This window comes from Polypterus senegalus, chromosome 18 (genome assembly GCF_016835505.1).
Source record: "Polypterus senegalus isolate Bchr_013 chromosome 18, ASM1683550v1, whole genome shotgun sequence".
In the NCBI taxonomy this organism is placed as follows: Eukaryota; Metazoa; Chordata; class Cladistia; order Polypteriformes; family Polypteridae; genus Polypterus; species Polypterus senegalus.
Window position 1 is genome coordinate 69,347,502 of NC_053171.1, and position 26,078 is coordinate 69,373,579.

The following is a 26,078-nucleotide window of genomic DNA, read 5'->3' on the forward strand; positions in this document are numbered from 1 at the left end:
GTGTGTATATATATATATATATATATATATATATATATATATGACAGCAACACTCATAACAGTGACAAAACAATTACATTGATGATCATGTTACGTTATTTTCAAGATGTTTCCTTTTCTTTTTCATTACTTCTTTAACACACTACTTCTCCGCTGCGAAGCGCAGGTTTTTTGCTAGTATAAACTATAAAGACTTATTACTGTCTTTAAGTGCTAACTGCAAGACAGAATTCAAGTCCCTGAAAAAGCATTTTAAGTGAGGAAGCAGATTCTCTCCCCTCTTTTTTTTACTCTATTTTTATTAATTTATTTATTTACTTATTTTTACTAGCATAACGTTTTACTCTGCTGGCCCAGCTCACTTCTTGTAAAACTTGACTTATTTGTATGGAGCGTTATTTGATTTTAATAAAATCCAAAAACGAATCCAACTCCCTGTCATCTTCCACAGTATATAACAACAACAACATTTATTTATATAGCACATTTTCATACAAAAAGTAGCTCAAAGTGCTTTACATAATGAAGAATAGAAAAATAAAAGACACAGTAAGAAAAATAAAATAAGTCAACATTAGTTAACATAGAATAAGAGTAATGTCTGATGGCCAGGGTGGACAAAAAAAAAAAACTCCAGATGGCTAGAGAAAAAAATAAATTCTGTAGGGATTCCAGACCATTAGACTGCCCAGTCCCCTCTGGGCATTCTACCTAGCATAAATGAAACAGTCCTCTTTGGATTTAGGGTTCTCATGGAAGGACTTGATGATGTCACGTAGAAATCTGGCTTTTAATCCATCCATCATCATTCAGAGAATGGATCAATGATACTTCAAGTAAAGTTTTTGTTGTGCCTTATGCAGGGCTACAGAACTCATCAACAGGAAAGTAACAGGGTGCATGTTCATTGCAAACGAATTGTCCATTAAATTACACACTGCAAAAATCAGCAGGTTAGCTACTCCACATGGTTTAATTCATTTTGGACATGTGAATATCATCAGTCTTCAGTATTATGCTTTGAATTTGTGATTTATTTATTATATGCAATGTCAGTCAAAGCCCATTTGGAGCCCTAGGTGGGGTTGATGGACATTACTTCTTGGTGTCCATAGCGGGTAATCAATATTATCAGACTTTAAAACCTCTTATATGACAGTGCCCTTATTCACCTAATGGATTGACTGGCTCCGATAATATGTAACCATTACATTGGAATTATTATTTGGGCATCTTGTTCACTGAATAACAAATAAAAAATTGAAATAAATAATACTTTGTGCATTTGAATAACATGGGGCACTGAATGTAAAAATACCAATATACTGCAGTATATAACCACTGTCACAATGAGGAAATGCCAATCAAAGTAAACTCCACAATGACATCAGAGAAGACTTAGCAGCGATTGTTTGTCACAAGACAGAACAACTTTTGTTGAATGAGTGGATTGCTATTGTGGTAACTCTCTTAACCTAATAAATACCAAGGAATCCAAAATATACTAACAAAAGAAAAATCAAAGAAAAGAAATAAACAGAAAAAAACAATAAATCTACATGCTGTCTGGGTCTATTTCCATAATGTTTGGGACAAAGACACATTTTCCCTTGATTTCCACCTCTTTTACACAGTTTAAAATTATAAACCAAACAATTCAGATGTGATAATAGCACAGATTGCAAACTTTCACTTAAGAGTAGTCTTCTTTGGTGATGATCTGCCAGGGCTTTAATGTAGTCATCTTCATCTTCAGCTTGTTTTGGGGGCTTGTTCTCTTAAGTCTTCTCTTCAGCATATGGAAGGCCTGCTCAATTGGATTTACATTGAGCGACTGACTTGGCCATTCAAGAATTTTCCATTTTTAACTTTGAAAAAAACTTGTGTGTTCCATGAGCAGTATGTTTGGATTATTACCTTGTTGTAAGATGAATCACTGTCCAATGAGTTTGGAGACATTTACTGGAAATTGAGCAGATAAGATGTTATTGTGCACCTCAGAATTCATCTGACCACTGCTGTTAGCAATTCCATTATCAATGAAGAGAAGTGTGCCAGGACCTGTGGCAGCCTTATATGCCCTAGCCATAAAACCCCTAGCACCATGTTTAACAGAGGAGGTGGTCTGCTTTGGATCCTGGACAGTTCCGTTTTTGTCTCCACACTTTGTTCCTACCATCACTCTGATGCAGGTTCATCTTTGTCTTGTCTGTCCACAAGACCTTTTTCCAGAATTTGCAGACTCTTTGAAGTCCTTTTTTCGCAAACTGTAATCTGACCATCCTGTTTTTGTGGGTAACTAGTGATTAACTATGTTAGGTTAATTTATGTATTTCTGTTCATGAAGTCTTCTAATAGTCATCTCTGACACACACACACTCACATCAGCCTCCTGAAGACTGTTTCTGATCTGTTGGACAGGTGTTTGGGGCTTTTTTGTGACTATAGTGAGGATTCTTCTCTCATCAGCAATGGAGGTCTTCCTTGGCCTACCACATTGTGATTACTGAGTTTACCACTGTGTTCTTTCTTCTTCATTATATTAGACCATTGATTTAGGTAATAATAAGGTTTTACTGATATCTTAAATGGTTTTATTCTTGTTTTTCTGCCTCATGATGACTTATTTGACTTAAATTGGCACAGCACTTGTCATCATGTTGAACAATGGCAAGACTGATGCATATGTCACATTTAAAATGTTAAACACTACATGGCCAAATGCATGTGGATGCCTCTGCTAATTAGTGGGTTCAGCCACACCCATTGACTAACGTACATAAAATCAAGCATTACTACCATGTAATCTTGATAGACAAACACTGGCAGTGGAACGGGTTGCACTGAAGTGCTCAGTGATTTGCATTTTGGCACTGTCATATTAACAAAAAGTCAGTTAATCAAATTTATGATTTACTACAGCTGTCCTAGTTAATTGTAAGTGTTGATATTGTGAAGAAAAAGTGTCCACGAGCAAGAACAGCTAAAGTGGTAGGCCACACAAGCTCACAAAATGAGACTGCTTAAAGTGGAGAGGGCACAAAATTGTCTATATTTAGCAGCAACATCCACGACCGAGTTCCAAACTGCCTGTTCCTTGGGAGCCTCATGAAAATGATTTCTATGGTTGAACACTAACACATGTGCCTAAAATCACTTTGTTCAATGCCAGGCATTGGCTAAAATGGTGTAAAGCACACTGGCATTGGAGCAATGGAAACAAATTTTCTGGAGTGACGAAGCATGCTTTACCATCTGGCAGACTGACATATGAATCTGGGTTTTGTGAGTGTCATGTGAATGCTACCTGCCTGAATACATAGTACCAAATCTGAGCAATAATAATAGTTTGTTCCAGGCTCCATGATTTCAGTGAAGGGAAATCTTAATGCTAAAGCATACAATGACACTGTAGAGGACTGTTTGTTTCCAGCTTATCTCAGCAGCTCTTTTTTGTTTCAACATAATGCCACCCACTGTGCACATAGTTTGGTCCAAAAAGAAATGGCTGAGATTCGTGTGAGAGAACTTGACTGGCCTGCATAGTGCCCTTACCATACTTCACATCTGTGGGATAAACTGGTTATCTCCCAATATCAGTGCTAACTTTACTAATGGTCTTTAGGAGACCACAAACTCCTGTTGGTCATAATCACTTTGAGGTCTGCCTGTATGCCACCCACTGCAGATACAGATACTTATGGCAGCCCCTATCTACCCATTGGTCTGTCATTCACCAGTGTTGTCATCTTTCAGCCAAGGTTGGGTGGGGTTCAAATGTGTCACTTATGCCTATTGATTTGTGCCCTCCCCCACCATTACTTATTTTCAATAGGGGAAGAGCAAAAGCTTTAGATTCATCAAACATTTTGATCTCTGATTTTCAATGGATCCCAACATTTAAAGGTCCCCTGATACCAAAAACATTGATATCTTGATGATGGGTGTGAGTATATTTGTGTTGTCACAGTTTCTTGAGGACAGTATAGAGTTAAAATGGCTAGATGGAAAAATACCAAACTCAAAGCTTAAGCCTGTTATGAGACTACTATGTGCTGATTAATTTTTGAGCAAAATCATGCAAGAGCAAGTGTGTTTATTGTCTTTTTACATTATTTTTAAGATTTCTGTACTTTTGAACCATTTACTCTGTTTTTCAACCATTCTTTTCCTTGTGTTTTGGGACTTAATCTGCTTCTGGGATTACTTCCTTTGAAGGCATTGCCTTCTGTGCCTTTGTGCTCCTCTAAACTTATTTTTGTTAAACACAGCTGTGTGAAATTTAAATCCTTTTATTTATAAAGATTCAATTTTTGCCCTTGTTTTTTGGTGTTTCATGTTTTTTGGAGATATTTCAGAATTTTCTGCTTAGGATCCCTCTAGTTCATAACAAGTAGGAGTAATGGTCTCTTTAAAGAGACCCTTTAGGCTTGTCCCCTCCCACCCCACCTCCAACTCTTTCATACATCACTATCCATTCATCACAGGCAACTCCTTAAATGAATACATAATCAGAGTGAAGGTGTTGTATTGACACACTAAGTCATAAAGCAACTTGAAACTGTACATGTTTTTACTTCTGCTCATGTACTTAGCATAATCTCTTACAAGTAGCCACACCAAATGGAAAAGTTCATCCAAAAACTAAAAATGTACTTATAGTCACTTCATTTTCATAAACATTTTCTCCCATTATATTAGCAAGGAAACGCACTGGACAATTTACTGCTAAGTGCAATGATATGTTTTATGTACATCCAAAGTGAACAAGTGGTGAATATGTTGTATCCAAAAAAAAAACACATTGTATACATATTTGAACTTGTATAGATGCAGTATATATAAATAGTCCAATGGCTACTCTGGTTGCCATGGGGCAAAGGAGCAGAAAAGAAGCATAAGACATCAGATGGACATGGCAGAAGCATCATGTAATACCCATAGAACAAAATGATAGCATGAGTCTAGTTCTATAACTGCCAAGGATGCCCCCAAAGTAATTATTTCAAACGAACAAAAATGAGATAAATGTCCAAGAAACCTCTTGGGTTTCTAAATCTAACAGGTGACTGTAGAGAACCCCAGTAACACTACACCCTTGGTTTATTGTATTCGGGCTTACTATGCTTATCCAGGGCTGCTGTTTAACACAGTTCCCTGGGTTTAGTCTCTCAAGACTGTTTAAGATTATATTTTATGCTTATAGTAATCGGACTGGATTGTCAATAGATATCTCTATTTTAATCCTTATAAGCCACTGCTGGAGGGCTTGCTTTGGTTTGGACGTGCTCTGTCTCTAGGTATGTCAGAAGACTGGGACTTTGTGAAGTGGGGTCCAGCCTCATGTGGGGAGGCAAAATGGGGGGAGCAGGGGGATTGGAGCGTAGAGAAAGAGAGCAAGCTATCTCTAATTTGTCCTTTAAATCCTCATTATTATAAGAGCCAATGTAACAATAGGCTTCATGACAATAACTCCTGGAAAAATTGAAAATTTTTCTTAAGTAAAACTTAAGTAAAACTTAAGTAATTCTTAAGTTATGACTACAAAATTACAACAAAAATTCAGAAGCAATATCTCCATGACCGAACAGTTAACTTTATGAGCTGAAATGTTAAAGGTCTGAATCACGCATTAAAGAGAAAGAAATTATTCTCTCACCTAACAGGTCTAAATGCTACAATAGTATTTTTATAGGAGACCAACTTATTAGGCAAGGATCAGTTTCGGCTGCATAGACACTGGACTGGCCAAATATTCCATTCCAGCTTCACAAAGAAAACTAGAGGTGTGGGAACTCTTATACATACTACAATCTCAATTGTAGTATCAGATGTAGTATCTGATCCTGAAGGGAGATATGTGATTGTCATGGGTAATTTATGTAACTGTAAAGTGATTTTGATAAATATCTACACACCCAATGTGGATTTTAGAGACTTCATCCAAAACATATTTGCATCCAATCCCAATGTGAACAACTCATAAAATTATAATGGCTGGGGACTTCAATTGAGTTTTAAATCCAGACCTAGATAGGTCTCCTGCCACAGGGGCAAGTACATCTAACACTGCAAAGACAAATACACAGTTTGTAACCGATCACAACTTATCAGTCCCCTAGAGATATCTAAACCCAAACTCAAGAGCTTATTCCTTCTACTTACCAGTGCATCACTGCTACTCAAGGTTTGATTATTTCTTAATAGATAACAATTTCTTGGCTACGATTAAATCTTGTAAGTATGATGCTATTGTTATCTCTGACCATGCCCCATCGATCATGGAGCTAAAATCATTATGCCCCACATACTCATCTCACAGCTGGTGTTTTAACCCACTTTTATTAGCAGATAAGAACTGTACAGAATTTATATCCAAGCAAATCAACTTTTTTTTTTTTAACAGACAAATACATCAGAGGTTTCTGCAGGAACACTTAAAGAAAACCTGAAGGCTTTCTTAAGAGGACAGATTATCTCATATCTTTATCTGTGGCACCTCTGCACATGAACCACCTTTTCCACCCTCTCAAACGTACACAATTTTTAAGGTCTGGAAAACATTCGGGGTTAGATCACTTAGAGATCTGTACATAGACAACATCTTTGCAACCTACAAACAATTACACTTCAAATTTAACTTTCCACCAACACATTTCTTTCACTACCTTCAAATTAGAAACTCTGTTAAACAAAACCTGCCCAATTTCCCTCACCTCCCACCTACCTCTATGCCGGAAAAAATATTGATCAGTCTTGAGGACTCGGACAGCATCTCCGTAATATATAAAAACATTTTACAGTCCCTCCCTTTCAAAGATCCAATAGTACAGTACACTGGGAAAAGGATCTCTATTTAACATCTCAGAAAAGGAGTTGAAGGCAGCAGTGCACAGAATTCAGTTGAGCTCCATATGTGCAAAGCATATAATTATTCAACTTAAAATTATATATTGAGCACATCTGTCTCGTTTAAAATTGTCCAAAATGTTTCCAGGCCAAGATCCAACCTGAAAACGTTGCAGTCAAATTCCAGCCTCACTGGGTCACATGTTTTTGGCGTGCAACAAATTAACATCAGTCTAGACAAAAATCTTTGAATGCCTAACAGACAGCCTGAGTGTCACTATCTCTCCTAACCCATTAAGAGTTGTGTTTGGGATACGTCCAGATGGGCTTTAAGAAGAGAAGGACAAAAACTTGTGATTGCCTTTACTTCACTATTAGCATGTAGACTTATCTTGCTCAACTGGAAGAATCCTAAATCTCCTCTTTTAAGTCAGTGGGTTACTGATGTTATATACTATTTGAAATTGGAAAAAATCAAATTTTCACTTAGGATATGTACAAAACTTTTTCAAAATCTGGCAGAATCTAATCAATTACATTTTGGAAGAAGCAATTAAATTGAGGAAGCAGAAAATCTCCCCTCTTTTTTATTCTATCTATTTTTATTCATTTATTAATTTATCTATTTACTTATTTTTACTAGTTTAAAATTTTTACCTTGCTCTTTTTCTAATGGGGGTGGGGGTTGATTTGTTATTGTTAAACTTGACTTGCTTGTATGGAATGTTATTAAAATAAAAAAAGAGAAACCCAGTATGGAATAAGTGACATCTTTCTCTGTGTTACACAGTCCAGATCAAGTGGAGATGATTAATTTTAAGCATGGCTGCAGCTATTCCAGGAGAAATTAGGAGGCTATTCCTAACTATAGATGCGAGTGCAGGGATAGCAGAGGACAAAGTGCAGTAGACATTTAAAGGCTACCTTGAACCAGAGGTCAAATGAATCTTGGGAACAGTAGGTCAGTTGCAGCAAAGGCTAATCTGGCAAGAAGGTAGCGAGAAACCAGAGAACCAACAGCAGAAGAAAGATTTTGCCTTTAATTTTCTGGAATAGGGTTAAGTAAAAATCTAACTGACTTGTTTAAGTTGGCACAAAGTGGTTGTTTGCCTTGTTTAATATTATGCTGTTGGCTGTTCCTGTCTCCTGTGTTTGGTTTTACTGATATTTTAGATTGCTTTGTCACTACAGGATGGAAAACAACGAGGTGGTACTCTTCTGTTGAAATACATATGTAAAGTATACAGTTTCTACAAACATTAAGCACACAAGTATACATAATCTATAAATGCTACATATAATGTAGTGTATATTAGTTCTAAAACCACTAGGCACATCACACAATTGAGGCATCTGAGGGCAGACTGTTCCAATTGTTTAAGTAAAAAAAGCATGTCTACCTTTGCACAGAAAAATGCTCTGAAAGTGTAAACACATACATTCTTAATTTGTTAAACATATCCCCCTCCCACATGTGTGAATTATGGGCCAGTAAAATAACAGAATGCAGACAAGCCTGAATGCAAAATCAGATAAACAGGAAAGCTAATTAAGCAGCAGCTAAATTAAAGGTTGAGTGTGATGCTGCTAAGCATCACACACCTGGAGCAAGTCACCAAATGTCACCTGGCCTTTAAAACAATGCAAAACCTGTGGGGGAGGGTAGCAGTGCTTGCAAACAGCTTGTTATATGCTTTCTGTTTTCTTTTCAGTAGTTTTGTATATCTGACTTTCAGCAAATTGGCTCTGGAATAAGCCAGTGGGTACTGCTCACAGAAAGTAGGTAGTTATAAAACTTCATACTGAAACACTTCAAAGGAATATGTACCTCTTGGCTAATGATTCCTTCATTCATTTATCTAAAACGATGGAAAAAAAAACAAACACAATATTTTTTGGAATGAGAATACTCTAAATATGGTTTGTGTCACTTTGTTTTAGACACTATTACCAGCAGTCTTGCTTATGCAGTGAGGCACTACAACTTATGAGATGCATGAAAGCTTTTAAAGGTGCACTTTTAGACAACGAGGTCCAGGCACACCAAGGCCACATCAGGTCACTTTAAGATTAAAGCAAGACAAATGACAGATTTATGTCAGTTTTCTGTGCATTCTGTAGCGCCTATACTGCATGTCACCTGAAGCAAAGATCATTGCCATGTTGTAAGTAAGCATGTCAAGTGGCAGTGTTGCCAAACAATGGATTATGCTTTTCCACTAAGTTTGACAAGTTTTCAGAAGACAACCAGATGCCCTTCCAAGATGCCCTTTCGAGATCTGGTTGCCACATCAGATTAGTCCATCTGTGAAATCATAATTAAAACCTGTAGATACAGAGCCCCCATCAGTAAACCACTTACTCACAAGTACTCTGCTAAAGCCTTCTAGATGTATGACCCTAAAACAGGATAATGCCAGGCCAAACTAGGCTGCTGTGGTCACAGATGTCCTGAGAAGTGAATGCCAGAGTACAAATACTGTCTTAGTTAGACTTTCTCTCCTGACCTTACTCCCACAAAGCACCCTTGGAATGGCCATCACCTGGTGAATTAACTCTCTGTATGCGAGTAGCCAACAACTTCTTCTGGTCCTTCTGGGGTAACAACTACTTCTGGTCATGTTTATAGTTGTGTTGGTTTCCTGATGGTTTTGTTTTTATAGTGTTTTGTTTTCATATTGTTGTCATTTGGTTATTGCTATTTCAGCAATGAAGGCTGAAATTTCAGTCTATCAATAGTCTATCAACAAGTGTTTTTTTCCCTCTAAATATTTTCTAAATCTGCTTTCTCTACTACATAGTACTGGGGATCTGTAGCCTATGTTGTCATCTCTGGAATGTCTTGACAGCCTGGCATAACACACAATCACATAAACCCACATGCACCCCAGATATTCTGGGATTTGGGAGGAAAATGAGCTTTAAAATGGACCAGATTTAACTTTCACAGCTTTTTAGAATGACCCCTAAGTCCCTCCAAAATCCTGGGACTGCTAAGACAGAGTGCTTACAAGTTGCATATGGAGTAATTGCACTACTCAACACTGACCTGGGGCCGGAAAGCCCAGAGAACATTTCTGATCTCTTAAAGGCAGCCCCATATGTATCACTATATTGTTTAGAGAATGCTGCACTCTCGGCTATGTCTAAATTGTCTGTCAACCATAAGAGGCAGCAGGGTCTCCCCTTGTGTTTCAAAAGGACATATAAAAAAGAAAAATGATTACCTAATAAAAACACTTTTAGTCAATTGTTACTTTGTTTAAATTTCAAGTAGTTCAGTTGTGATTTACATTGCAAATTAAACATATCATTGTGTGCATTTTGTGGACTTCCTTTTATTGGGCAGAAAACATTTTTTCGTAGGAAAAATATATCATGGAGGGTGAGCACCAGTTGTGTTTGTACTCTGCTGCATTTCCCATAATAATCTGGCATATTTACCAAACACAGGTCTATGAGCAAAAATGCCAATTATTGAACAACTAGAACAGGGATTTCCAACTCTGGTTCTGGAGCACTACTGTGGTTGCATGTTTACATTCTCAGTCTTTTCTTAATTAGTGACCGGTTTTATGCAGCTAATTGACTCTTTTGCATTAATTTTGATTGACTTGCAGTTTAAGACTCAGGCCCTTAAATATTTTGATCCTTAATTAGCAGACAAACAATAATGAGAAACAAAACATGGCAACACATAACCAGAATCAGTGCTCACCATACAATATCTGAAAATAAATGAGTGGCGAAGGTCTCAGTAATGTTGATTGCTCGGGTCTGCAAAACACTTTGACGGTGCTCTTAAAAAAGAAACTATTAAAAATTTCTTTAAAAATATCTACTATGGCAGAATGAGATCATCAACAAGCCATGAAATTAAATAACTGGTTTAATTAACAAGAATCAGCTTATAAATAAGAAACTGGTTGAAGAGAAATTGGTTAGAGTTTGAAGCCTTGATTTAGCTGGTCATCTGTTGGTTCACTTCACATCTCATTTCATTTTCAGTTCAGAGGACCAAGTTAAATAAAATGAAGGGAGAAGATGTCAATTAGCAGAAAAAACTGGTCACTAATTAAGAAAAGGGTTAGAATGAAAACCTGCACAGTGCTCAGGACTGGTACACCAGGACCAGAGTTGGAGACCCCAGAAATAGAAAATACTTTAAAATTATGCATAGTACACTTGGTATGAAAAGGACACGTTTGAAACAGCCGAGTGTATAAAATAAGGCAAGCTCGGCTGAGGGCACACACTGATGTGCTACAGTTTTACGACAACAGAGGCATCAAGCAAGTTTCATTTAACTATATGATAATATTGCATATTTATTTCTTAGCATCCACCATATGGATGTAACCATAATATAGTTTATCTAAACTCACACTTCTACTGAACTCTTGTAAATATCTGGTAATAATTTCAGTTTTGGAATGCTTGGTTAAAACTCACGTTTTCCACAGTGAGTGTGCACATTAAAAAGACATCCCACTTGAGTACATACATTTCGTGGTGTAAGATTAGTGGGTTTGATCGTTGGTCTCACCAGGGCACAACTATTTGTTTCTTACTACCTCTACATGTATTTTGTTTGACCCAATCACAAGTGAAGTTACACTATTTTTTTTTTTTTTTAACTGCTGTCCAATCACACACGCAAGAGGCTGTTAGCGTGACTCAGTTTCCTGAGTTGCTGTGGTTGGTAAAATAATAGTGCGAGTCATTTTACGCAAACTGTGCCTCATTTGTGCCTATGCATGTTATTTTTTTATTTCATTGCATTTAATACTCAATGTTAACTCAAAACGCCTTATGCTTTGAATGAGATTCCCTAATTAAAGACAGCAGACTCTTACCACGATTACCACAGCACCCTAATGCAGAGTATTTAGGTCAGTCCCACATCGGATCACATTCGTGTCTCAAGCGAGTCTACTCCAGGGATTGCTTGGTACTGCACCGAGACCACCCTTACCAGAGTGTGTTTGGCATCTTCACATTTACATAAACAAACTGGACTTTTGTGGAAATCACACCAGAGTTTGAAAACCCCACACCAAATGAACTAGGTGTGAAAACACCTTTAATCAGCTGCTTTCTGAATTACTAAAACTTTAAAGTACAACCTGTGCTGTACTGTTGCCTGTTTTGGCCACATCAATCCTGTGTTATTTAAAAAAAAAAAAGTTAATTATATTGAAAATAACAAATTTGAGTGTCAGATCCATCTATTGGTAATAGCCTTATCCAGTTCAGAATCAGAAGGACTGGAACCTGCCCTGGCCGAATCAGGTATTAGGAATGAAATATATCTGCAAAGAGTACCAGCCTATCTTAGGGCATGTGGGAAAAAAACCCACACAGATGTAGGGAGAACATGCAAACTCCAGACAATTATTTAAAATGAGATGTGAACCCAGGAAACTTGATGTGTGTGGCAGCAGTGCTAAACAAATTAAATTATACATAAATAAAAGGTACATATACACATACTGTACATTCATTTAAACTAATTCTGTCCAATGTAGGATAACAGCCAAATGTTAAGGTGGAAGAAGGCAGGAACTAACACTGGATTAATTACATATTGGTTTTATGTGTTGTGGCGGACAGCAGGGACCCCTGCCCGGCCGGGATGAGTGGAGAACGGAAGGACCGGGAGAAAGGCAATATTTACCCCAGGAAGAAAGAGGGCAGCCACCCAGTTTGCATCGGGGCCATGGGACTGAAGCTTGGAAGCTCAATCCTGTTCGCGACCGTAGCCGCATTTCCACCACACCAGGAAGTGCTGCAGGAAAAGCATTAGGGAGCACCTGTAGCATATCCGGATGCATTATAAAAGGGGTCACCTCACTCCATTTGGGGAGCTGGAGTTGGGAGGCAGAGAACAGAGCTGGAGAGGAAAGGATAGGAGGTGGCAGATAAATAAGGAGAAAGAAAAGGACTGCAAATTTATTGAGGTGATCTGTGCACTGTGTTGTGTGTTAAAAGGAAAAGAAATGTGTGTGTTTTTGGGACATTGTGAGTCTGTGTCTGTCTGTAGCTGGGCTGATCTTCCACAATGTGTATTACTTTACTTTTTGCATGCTTTTTATAAATTATTATTCTTATGTAGTTTTATTGTTTTTTTCTTGTAATGTTTTCTCTGGGATCTTGTAAAGCACTTAAATTTGAGCTGCATATTTTGTGTATAAAAATGTACTATAGTAATAAATGTTGTTGTTTTTGGATGGGATGTTAAACACAGAGCACACTCACACACACATATATACTCAACACACCTGTCTGATGTAGAGTGACTAGTTAACCTAATGTCTCCTAAATGCAAAAGAAAGTTGGAACCTCTTGAGAAAAGAAAAAACTAGAGACACTGAGTGAATACAGAAACTAGACGCACGGCTCCTGGTCCAGAAATCAAACACAGGTGCCACTTGCCACAGAGACTAGACTACAGAGGTAAATGGAAAACAGCATAGTATACATACCGATTTATCATCAGATCCTCTTTCAATGGATGGGTTTCTTGATTTGGACTTCTCAAATATGGCTTTCAGTGCATCCTTGTCATTTTTAAGTTTCTTCTTCACAGCATCCAAGTCTAATCCATCCGTTTTATTCCGTTTATGAGGCTTTGGTGTAAAAAATGATTTGAATGCATCAAAAGCTGTCTCCATACTTTGCGGAGTGCTCTCTTCCACAGGAGAAACTGTGTCCACATTTGCCTCATCATTCTCCATTTTGTTATATGTCTGTCCATTTTCTTCGTCTGGAACATCCTTTTTTTCTAAGTTAAACAACTGGCTTAGGTGTCCCAGAAAGATGTTTTTAGGCTCGCGGTTGCTTCTCTGCTCCTGTTTCTGTAGCAGACCTTCAGGTGTAGTCCGGACTTTGTTGACTGTCTTTTTTAGGCTCAGAAGAGCCAAGTCACTGTCTCTAGATTTGATTTCAGCAATGGTTTCTCTGTCTTCACCAGTGGCCCCCTTTTTCAATACCCGCAGACCACTGAACAGGGCTGGCAGCTGGAAACCTTTGTCTTCAGGAGTGCCAAGTTGTGGACTGATGCTTCTGTGTGGGAACTTTACTGGAGTATCTGGTGTTGTGGGACTTAAAGCTAAACTCTGATCGCTGCCAATAGGCTGTACATCCTGTAGGGTATTTTGAAATTCTGTTTTCTCTTCTGAAATTTTGCCATTAGTAAGGCCATCTTCATTATCCCAAGCAACATCTGATTTTGTTAAAGGGGAGAACCTATGAAAATCCTCTTCTTTCTTTGTTGTAACACTGCTTAAGTTCTCCACATCAGCCATCGCAAAAGAGTCAGAATGTTGAACCAAATCATCAATAAATGGAATGTCTTCATTTTCATCACCATGTAACTGTTTAGCAAGTACCTCACCCATTAGCTCATGGAGTTTGCTCTTTCCATCATCTTCTGTGTTGCTGTCACTTTCCAACCATATGTCACCAGTGCCATTTTCAGACAGGCCTTCAGTATCTCCTAGTTCTGCATCAGAATGTGTAACACTAGTGGTGAGAGGCACATTGGCTATGTTAGCAGGAACACTAAATGCTGTGTTCACCACAAAAGGATCCTTCACCAATTTACCCTCCCTGCCATCCACTCCAGGTGAACTTGTTTCCTCTTCACCGACTGGAATGGCATCATCTGCTTTCTTCAGACTGATTTTAAGCTCCATTTCTGAGACTGGAAGTGCAATATCTACAGAAGTCACAAATGTATCAGCATCATTATGATTTAGATGTGTTCCTGCAAACATGTTTGCTCCATTCCTATCCGTATTCTCATAGGAGGTACTGTGTGAATCAGTGGGTACATTGCTTGGCATTATTAAGTCACTGTTTTCGTCCTCATCAGATTCTGTATCACTAGTGGTCTGAACCAACGTCACACGAACAAGATCTGATTCGCCTGAATCATCCACATGAAATGCAGGTGTCAGTGGAGTTTCCGGTTGCATCTCGGAATGGCTGTTCACTCTGGGATCCAGATTTTTGTTTAAATTACCATCTTGACTGTCACCGTTCAAGCTCTCAGGCAGAGTACGGAATGACATAAGCACAGCTGTTGTCCCCGTCTGTGCCGAGTCTTCCGCTTTGTCCGCTCCACCTCGAGCAAACATTGTTGAAAATTTCTTAAATATCGACTGAGGATTTCCCGTAAATTTTGCCTCAACATTCTGAGCTCCCATAGCATCAGTGCTATCTGCCAAGGTACTGGTGGTGTCCATTTTCAGATTCAGGTTCAGAAAACTGTCAAGCAAAGTTATCATCCATCATCAGAGTGAGGCTCAATACTATGTCTTCAATTTAATAATAATGTTTGTCAATTTTTTAAAAAATCCTTACTTTTCATATGTTGGACGTGGCAAAATATTTAAACCATATTGAGGCAGTGCTGCACACTCACTACGAGGCATCAAAACCAAAGTCTTTTCTCTGTACTTAGACCAATTCATCCAACTACATTTCTCGATTCACTCAACAAAGGGCCTTTGTCAGTTTAAACCTATTAAGTCTGATTATTCCCTGTCCTGCATGTTGCCTTTCAAATCAAGTCCAGTTTGTAATCCTTCCAACAAAACACAGCTTGGGCACATTACTGCGCAGGATATCCCGAGTCCAGCTTCACTAGATGAGGCACTTCCAAGTCTTGCTTTTAAACTTCAGAAACACTAGAAAACTCTTCTGATAACACAGGAGAAAAAAACATGAAGAGTGCTCCGTAGCTAATCTCCCTGAGAAAAGGCACCTTGTGCTTCTGGGCCCCAGGAACAAATCACAATGAATTACCACACCGACAAGTCACTGAGGAAGTCTCTTTCCGTGCTGACGCTGCTTTGCTGTTGCTGGCTGCCTTACAGCTTTCCAGTTGGAACTATACTTCTTAAATATGCCAGCCCTTGAGTGGCTTAGGAGAAAAGGACACCGCCTACTCCGGCAGGAATGCAGCTAGGCCAGGGCCGATGAGGAAAACCCAACAGCAGCAATGGTGTCAAATTACAAGCTCCAACTTCCGAGGCTCACAAACAGGTACTTAACAACCTTCATCACCACACCCACTGCTACTGAGTGCTGCAGCTGCAGTCTGCACAGCACAGTCACTCAGCAACAAGCTAATCTCCATGAGCTCAGGTGGACTGAACAGTGCCTGCATTCACCCCGAAAAACCATAGTCTGTATTAAGAACAGCTTACAGCCTCTTGTGAAAGGAGAAGTAAGGCTACTTTGATCCAGCGGTACATTGGCCTTTTTCTACCACAATGTGAAATAAATCAAACAATATTTAATTAATGGAAGTATAAATTAGCAGAACATTAAGATGTTGACGGTGAAAGCAGACATTTAGCATATACAGCATATACCTCGTAATGCCTTCCATCAATTTTAATTTTCATACGGGTAGCAAAAGAACAAAGAAATATAAAATAAATACCTCAAAAAGTGTTTGTGTTAGGTTATCTGGTGACTCTAAATTACCTGAGGGTAACAATATGTGCCGCAAAGTTTGTTCCTGCCTTGTGCTCAATATCTCCTAAAGCTAAACTATCTAAGTTGGGTTTAGAAAATGGACAAACTGTACACAACCCCGCCCCTCCATCCCCCAGCCCTGTTAAGATAGATTATCATGATAATGCCTACTGCACAAGGTAAAAACTACACACTGACTAACTGATAATGGATAAATAGATGAAAAATGTATGTACTGTATATGAACATAAGAAAAGATCTGCACAGGTTGAAAAAATAAAAAGGTTCGGAACTTTTAGCAGCTCAGGGTCCAGATATATGGGCAACTCTAAATCCACAGGACTTTTTTTTTCCAATTTATGCCCCTCTATGTTTACACATTCTCCCAGAAAGTGGAAAGTTTTTCTCTAAATACCCATTTTGGAAAACATCCCAAAGACAAGAGTACTAGAATAATCTGTGACTATAAATGTATTTCCTTATGAGTGAGAGTATCCTATGACGGCCCACAGACCCATGAGGGGGTGTTTCTACCTAGTGTGCATTTCTCTTAGGGTAGCTGAAGTTCTCCATAATTCTGTAATGGTAAAATGTGTTCAGAAAAATTACTGATTGATAGGACATAGCCATTAATAGCATTTTTAAGAATCTCTGGGACACAGTTAATATCAAAATGCACATTATAAGCTGAACACTGACACACATATACACAGCATTGGATTTTAAAGGATGTAAGAAGGAAGGGTTCAGAATATGGATGGATACTAGGACAAGCAGATAGAAAATTGGTCTGCGGCAGCAGATGACCAAGTGGGACTAACCAGAAAACAAGCATCATAACATCTTTCATGGCCATTGTTAACGGAGTAGCTTAGACCCAGTACTCCCAAATCTTAAGTCAAAGCCCCTCAGAATGCTCTACTATCTGGTCAGGGCCTCTGAGCATAATCTACTGTAGTATCTCAGAGAAATTGTATAATAGTAGACCTATTAATCAAAGCAAATGCTCATCCAAACCAGACTATTGACACATATGTGTCATAAATGCCGCATCTCAAAAAGCAAACGTAACATGATAAATCTGGGTCAAGGGTTTTCAGCTGTTTTTCATGATGTACCATCTCCTGGAATTGAAACATTTTGATTTACCATTTTCTTTAAATTTTAAAATACTAAGTACCGAGCTCTTACCAGGCACAACTAAAAGTGGTAACTCCAACTAATATTGCAACTTATTGCAAGATATTACAGAGAGTTTTCTGTGTGGTTGTGTAAGTCTTTTAGTTTTTCTTTACTTTTCTATTTAATTATTTTTTAATGTAAGAACTTTAGTATGGTTTGATAAAGAATAAACATTAGAAAGCCTAAAATTTCTGCATTTTTAATTTACAAAACTAACAAAAAAGTAACTCAAATTACATACTGTATGACTTAAGGTCAAAAAAGAGGAAAATAGCTCAAAAGTCAATTGAGAAGGTTGTGCATCTTTACGTTTTAGGCTCACCATTGTTAACATCAGGTTCCAGTTTTGATAACTTTAAGTACAGTTCTGCTCATAACTTCAAACTATTCCTGTATATATTTTAAAAATGAAAGATGAAGGTTACCAAACATTGAAACAACTCTGTCTGAAACAATAGCTTTCTGCTGTTGAATAATATTAATAACACAAAAATGCAATGTCACATACCTGTACATGTACATTATTAATAATTGTTAAAATTCATCTTTGTTCTTCATTGCATATTCTTCTGCCTTAGACTGCCAATTTCTAAAGTCTTTCTAAAAATGGTACAAAAATTAAGTTCACCCAAACTAAAACTCTTGCACTTTTGAGCTCAGAGAGACAGACAGACCAGCTGTGAAGAATGCTTGTGTGAGTGGAGTGGGTGAGAGGGAGACCACTCACAAAAATCCACCAATCTTGGTGTGTGGTTCCAAATAAGTTCCCTCCTAGCATGGAATGGCTCAAACTGGTATAGAAGTGAGAGGAAGATGTTCCCTAACAATCAATGCGGGCAGTGGAAGACTTCGATTTGGTGTGGGTGATGGACATGGTAGAGGAGAACTATCAAGGGAGAGACAAGGGTGGAGTTTCACAGCAGGACTGAGCAATGGAACTGAACAGCAGCTGGTGTGGAGACTTGGGTTAGATTCCTGTAAAACCAACAGGCCCTTTATTTATGTATTTATTAAACTTTAATTGAATTTATTTAAAGCATGTAACATTCCATACAATCAAGTCAAACTTAAGAAAACTAAATTCAATTCAACCCCCACCCAAGAGAGAAAGGCTAACAGCCAGAGTAAAGCTTTTGAGAGTAGTAAAGAGGGAAAGGAGTCTTTCTGCCCAGTATAAGTGTTTATTCTAAAATATTATTGATTTGATCCTGACAGGCTTTAAAAAGGTTATGAACAGATCCTATAAGAGAGAATTAGATTTTTTCCAATTTCACACAGTATATAACATCAGTTACCCACTGACATAACGAGTGAATTCTGTGCATGGCTGTCTTCCACTCCTTTTCTGAAATGTTGAGTAAAATTCTTTTCCCACGGTACTTTGGGATCTTTAAAAGGAATGGACTTTAAAATGATTTTGTATATTATAGAAATTCCGCCTGAGTCTTCAAGACTGATTCATATCTCTTCTGGAATAGAAATAGGTGGGGGGGGGTGAGGAAAATTGGGCAGATTTTGTTTAGCAATGTTTCTAATTTGGAGACAGTGGAAAAATTGTATTACTGGGAAACTAAATTTAGAGTGTAATTGTTCATAGGATGCAACAACATCATTTATATAAGAATCTCTAAATGATTTGATCCCATGTTTTCCAAACATTAAAAACTGTGTGAGTTTGAGAGGGTGGACAAAGGTGGTTATCATGTAGAGGTCCCACAGGTAATATATTATCTAACTTGAAGTGCTTCCTACATAGTTTCTCTATTCTGAGTGAATGAAGGACAATTGGGTTGTTTGTATATTGACAATACCTTGTATTTACTGGATACAAAGCAAGGAATATAAAGAGGCACACTTTTATACAAAAACTAACCATAAACAACCAAGAAAACTAACCTTGCATGAGTCAAGTTCTGGCATGAAGGAAGTGAGGAGGAACTGGGTGGAGAGGAGATTACAGCTTTGAGGTAAAGTCTGTGAAGATGTGGGTTCACTGCATGCTCCTATCTCGCTTCCGGGAGCCCTTAAGCCCGTCACTGTCAGTAACGTTACCGATGAGCACGACAGTGAGGCAATACAATAGAGCAATCAGATAGTGCAAAAAGTGCCAAGTGCTTTTATTAAAATAAACAAAACAACAATCACAAACAAAGTCCAAATTAAAGTGCAGTGCTTTCAGAATCCTTCAATAAATAAATGATCCCATAAAAACAGAAGTGAAGTGGAGGTTAAAATCCAATAGAAAAAAGTCTTCATTAAATACGACATTAAAACAATGCTCAAAGCAGTCTCTTTAAAAACAAGCACGGTGCATTCTTTAACTGCCTTCTCGGCCTTACTGCCTTCTTTAACTGTCTTCTCGCGCTCTCTCTTTCTCTCGTTCGCTTTCTTGCTCACTCGCTGCAGAGGGAATGCACAGGGAAATACTGAACACGTACGGAAATCATCGCCGCTTATGAACCAGAAGTGAAACTGGCTTGTTCGTCACCCGACTGTGTGGTAGTGAACAGATGTAAAAGTTTGGCGAACTTTTTGGTTGTAACCCGATTTATACGTGGTCCGAGACGTTTGTGACCCGAGGTTCCACTGTATATCCATTCTGGCACTGGCATCCCCTGCCGGTCTTGTAGGCATGATAGGATATTGTTTGCCCTGTTCCTTGAGGTGGCATAGGAGTGGCCTCCGTTCTGGTTAAGGAACCATACTTCTTCCTAACCAGGATGCCCGCTCTGCATGTTGTCCATCACAGTGTCTTTGTGACACAATTTATTGAGGACGGTCTACAGCTAAAATGGGTGGACAGAAAAATTCCAAACTGAAAACTTAGGCCTGTTATGAGATAACAATGTGGTGATTAGTTTTGAGCCAAACTGTGCAAGAAATGAAGCACTCTAGAGGAACCCTCTGCAAATAATTATGAATTCTTCTCATTAATTGCTATCATAATGACCTTTGTTGTGATCAGAAAGATCAGCATCAGAGCGGTAAATAATTACTGGAATGTTATACAATAGTTTAAGTAACTTGGTTCCTAGGGCGCAAAGTCTAGTGATGCTCATGTCCAAATTTTTTGCTTATGCTTCTTAGCGTACCATCTGTCACATTGAGGACAGCATTGACATATGACTACTTTTGTGTAACAAATTTTCAGTTACTTGTATGTTTATATAAAAACTAGGCAATTAAAGCTAATCTTTACACCTGAAATTCATTATTTTTATTTAAAAGTGTCATTCTCACTGGGACAGGCCAGTGTAAAAACCACTAGTTTGGACAGCAACAGGTGTCGAACAACACATTTGATGATTGTGATTTAAGAAAAAATATTTCATCATACATTTGAAACAAATCACCTGCAGTAATGCTTTAACTTTGACAGGCCTAATGACAACAAATACTATTTGGACCCTCCTGCCAACATCATACAGTAGAAAGGTCCAGAATGATCATATGTGTCCTACCCATTATCCAAAAGCTTCCTAAGAGCCAGTATGACATCATTACAACATTTAAGAATGGCCCTAAACCCTGAAAATAACTACAGTAACAATCAAGAAGCCAGCTCTGGAAAGGATATCAATTTCCACAATACAGCAAAGATTACTGAGATTAAAATATGGAGATGTACATGATCCAATGTACTAAGGCTCACTGGCAGAGAAATTGTACAGCAAGAGAAGAAGGGGGCGTTTAAGAATTCTGTCTTAAACCACTGCACTGAGCCAGGACAAAACATACCCTATCTGATAGTCAGGGCTGATGGGCTGATGGCTAGAATTCTAGACCCATAAAGTAGACTTAACAGTTTACAGCATTGCTGTGATGCTGACACCACCCTATATTACGCCTTCGGTAATTGTGGGCATGGTAATGTTATATGCTTCAACAGATAAATGAAGGAAAAGAATAATAATGTAGGTGGATATTATAGTTAGAGCTAAGGTGACTGAAAGGTCTAGTGTTATGACTATAAATAAAATAAAAGCCCAGTGGACACAGGACAAATTATACAAAAAACACACTTTTTGACAATGTTACCTTCATGAAACCATACCTCCAGGTTTATGGCAATGTCTAGTCTCCATATCCTACATGTATCACGTTGGGTTTTATCAAGGTATTCTGGTTTCATTCCAGACCACAAAAAATTCAGTTTAGGTTAATTGGGATTTCTAAATTATCCTGTTGTGTGAGAGAATGTGCCTTATGATGGAATGGTATTCTCAACCAGAGCTAGGTGTCCTGCTTTTGACTTACATCAGCTTCTCACAGTAGGCTCATAACTTTAAAGACAGGGTGGTTAAAAATAGCACAAAGTAAAAATCAAACATCACAATGTTGGACAAAGCTACTTTGGACTGAGGAGTTTTTTCTCAATAATGCTTATGCTTACTTGATAATGTTAATTGCCTATTGTCACATACATGCACAATGCATGGGCCACATCCTTAAGTCACATTTCAGCAAGTGCCATTTATAAACAGGAGCAATCTGCATAGTGCCAGAGAAAGGAGGATGAAGGAGTGCTGTGTTTGCATTGGTGTACAAGGAGCTATCACTGAAACAGGCGCCTATTTGCTTTGGGCTTTGACTACATGTGTAATAAAACTGCCTTAAAATACAATGAAATGCCTCAACCTGAAACTCCTCAGTTGAAAAGCATGCATTCTCATTGTGTGGAATGTAAATAGGTCTACAATTATAAGCTAAAACAAAACTGAAAATTCCATCAAAACAAAAACCTCGTGTTCTTTTTTTGTTTTATTATAATTTTATTGATTTTTTGAAAAGAAACAATATTCCATACAAATAGATCCATTTTTACAAATATAGGATTGAAAACAAATCAACCCCCACCCCTGAGAAAGAGAGCATGGCCAGCACAGTAAAACTTAAAGCTAGTAAAAATAAGTAAATAGATGAATTAATAAGTGAATAAAGATAAATGGAGAAGAAAAAGAAATGGGGAGAGAATCTGCTTCCTCAGTGCTTCAAAAGCTTATTCTAAAATGTTATCAATTAGATCCTGCCAGGTTTTAAAAAGTTCTGCACAGAACCACTAATTAAGAATTTGATTTTTTCCAATTTCAAATGGTATAAAACATCAGTTACCCACTGACTTAAAAGAGGACAGTTGGGATTCTTCCAGTTGAGCAAGATAAGTCTACGTGCCAATAGTGTAGTAAAGGCCATTACAGCTTGTTTGTCCTTCTCCACTTTAAGCCCATCTGGAAGTACATCAAACACACCTCTTAATGGGTTAGGAGGGATTGTGACACCAAGGCAGTCTAAAAGGCTTTAAAAATTTTGGTCCAGAATAATGTTAATTTGGTGCAGGTCCAAAACATGTGACCCGGTGAGGCTGAAAATTGACTGCAGCATTTGCAGGTTGGATCTTGCCCTGGAAACATTTTGGACAATTTCAAACGAGATAGATCAGTTTAATATATAATTTTGAGTTGAATAACTGTATGCTTTGCACATATGAAGCTCAAGTGTATTCTCTGCATTGCAACCTTTCATTTCTTTACTGAGATGGTGAGTGAGAGATCATTTTCCCACTGTCCACTTGGACCTTTGAAAGGTAGGGACAGTAAAATAGTTTTATACATTGCAGAAATGCTGTTTGAGTCCACAAAACTGAGCAATATTTTTTGCAGAATAGAGGGAGGTGGGAGGTGAGGAAAATTGGGCAAGTTCTTTTTAACACATTTTCTAATTTGAAGATAGTGAAAGAAATGTGTTGCTGGAAAGATAAATTTGGAATGTAATTGTTCGTAGGATGCAAAGACGTTGTCTATGTACAGATCTCTAAGTGATTTAATCCCAAATGTTTTCATATAAAAGTTATGTCTTAATATCATTGTTCAGAAATGAAATGGTCTGTATGATGCACATTGTAATAAGTCCTTATTTTGTTTAGGAAAGATGGTGATTAATGCTTGGCGAAATGTTTGAGGTAGAATTTTTATTGTCTCTAAATTCTGTGAATGTTGCTAATAAAAGGGGAGCTAGCTGAGTGGAGAATTTCTTATAAAATTCGACAGGGGAGCCATCAGGGCCAGCTGCTTCCCACTCTGAAGTGACTTTATAGCATCTAGTAATTCTGATAGTGCCAAAGGTTTATCCAGTTCCTCTGCACTAAGAATATCTATTTGTGGCATCTATAATGCATCAAGAAATGCATTAGATTGTGTCTTGTCTTCTTTAAACTCAGTATAATATAAGGATTTATAGTAGTCTCTACATTCAATATTTATGGTCTACTAGCAGAATACCCGCGCTTCGCAGCGGAGAAGTAGTGTGTTAAAGAAAGTACGAAAAAGAAAAGGAAAAATTTTAAAAATAACGTAACATGATTGTTAATGTAATTGTTTTGTCATTGATATGAGTGTTGTTCTCATATCTATCTATCTATCTATATCTATATATATATATATATCTATCTATCTATACTAATAAAAGGCAAAGCCCTCACTCACTCACTCACTCATCACTAATTCTCCAACTTCCCGTGTGGGTGGAAGGCTGAAATTTGGCAGGTTCATTCCTTACAGCTTCCTTACAAAAGTTGGGCAGGTTTCATTTAGAAATTCTACGCGTAATGGTCATAACTGGAAGCTGTTTTTTTCCATTTACTGTAATGGAGATGACCTTGAACGCCGTGGGGGCGGAGTTTCGTGTGACATCATCACGCCTCCCACATAATCACGCAGTACATAGAAAACCAGGAAGACCTCAAAAAGCGCTGAAGAAAACATGCATTATATAATTGAGAAGGCAGCGAAACAATAAGAAGCGAGCGAGTGACATATACAACCATATTCATGAGTTCTGCTACTTAGGAAACAAAGCACGATGTAAACCTACACTTTAAATTAAGTTCATAGACAGGCTGCCGCTGGCGTTTGTAATTTAGTGCCTGCCCATATAAGGCCGTCCGTCAGCGGCAATCCAATAGCAAACTCCCACTAAATATTCACGGGTTAAGGACTGTGCTTATGCAGAGGAAGATGAGATGGTCAGGGTGGTGTTTGGTACAAACTCAGCGAAACTGCGAGAGAAAGTTTTAAGTGCCAGGACTAAGGTAACATTAAATACAGCCATGGACATAGCACGAGATGGCACCAGCACAGCTGGGAACCTTCGATGCATGTACACCGAGCGGCTCACGTGAACTGACGAGTGCACAGATAAAAGCAACAGTTCCAAAGAGCTGAACAAAAACCGAATTACACAATTGAAAAGGCAGCAAAAAAATATGAAGTGTCTGATACATACAAGCATATTCATAAATCCAGCTACTGCGGAAACAAAGCACACGGCGGAAAAGTCAATGTCCCGCTAAAGGAAGACAGTGTAAAAAACCCGTGCATGCAGTGTGTCAGGTCTCAGATAAAGAAGAAGACGAGCTGTTTATTGATGCAGTAAGAAACGAATCGATGAATGAAACCTGTCATCTTTACAACGATTGACAAACACGGAATGTAACTTGAACACAACACATCCTACAAATACGAACCTGATTGAAAGAAATAATGATAATCAAATCCTTGATGACAGCAACACTCAGTAACACTCACAAAACAAATACTGTATATTGACAGTCATGTTACGTTATTTTTAAAATGTTCCCTTTTCTTTTTCTAGCTTTTTTAACACACTACTTCTCCGCTGCGATACGCGGGTATATATATATATATGTATATATATATCCCGATCTACATACTCGAATAATGGATACTTTATTCGCCATCAATGATTGTTTTGGTAAAGCCATACTCAGTGTATTCATTAGATGAGCGGTAAAAAGTAAGAGCGAGGGAGGATGACTTATTGAGGCATGCAGGCTGTAGTGCGTCAACTCTATCTGAATTGCGATCACATTTGAAAAAATATATCTTTTCAAGTTCTATTTAGTCCATATGTGTCAAACTCAAGGGCGCGGGCCACATCCGCCCAGTGTAATTATATCCGCCCGCGAGATCATTTTATATACTGTATTATTGTTATTAATGGCCCGGGTATATGAAGCGCTGGTAACACAATAAACTACAGATCCCATAATGCAGCGCTTCAGCTGCCTTGCCGAACACTTACCGTGTTAATCAAGTCTAGCTTATGATGCTGCAAGTTATTGCGAAGCTAGCTCACACGATGCTGAAGAGAAAAGTTGATTCTGAAAATAGAGCCTTTAAAACCGATGGGAGGCTGAGTATATGTTTACTGAACCCGTGTGTCTCATTTGTGGAGCTAATGTGGCTGTAATTACAGAATTTAATCTAAGACGGCACTATGAGACAAAACATCAGGGTAACCTGAATGCAATGCAGAAGATACAGAAAGCAGAAGAATTAAATAAGAATCTGACACTTCAGCGGACGTTTTACCCGTGCACAATCACAAAGTGATTTCAAGTGAAGCTGCTTTTATGGGAGACACAAATGCACCAGTGCAATTTCCCATACTTTCCCTGTTGCCATGTACTGTTAAACCAAGTCGTCACTACGGTGTTCCCAAATACGCACTTTGCTGATAAACTGAGCGCACTGAGTTTG

At 38.1% G+C, this 26,078-nt stretch overlaps 1 protein-coding gene across 1 annotated transcript in view; it reads right to left on the bottom strand.

Moving 5' to 3' along the window:
- The window catches only part of LOC120518304 (formin-like), a 509,433-nt gene extending 493,719 nt beyond the window's left edge, over nt 1-15,714 (bottom strand). Inside the window, exon 1 of the mRNA XM_039741029.1 lies at nt 13,335-15,714. Within this exon, the coding sequence (XP_039596963.1) occupies nt 13,335-15,140 (1,806 nt within the window). The 5' untranslated portion in view covers nt 15,141-15,714. The remainder of the gene's footprint in view (nt 1-13,334) is intronic.
- Nucleotides 15,715-26,078: the final 10,364 nt, after the last annotated feature.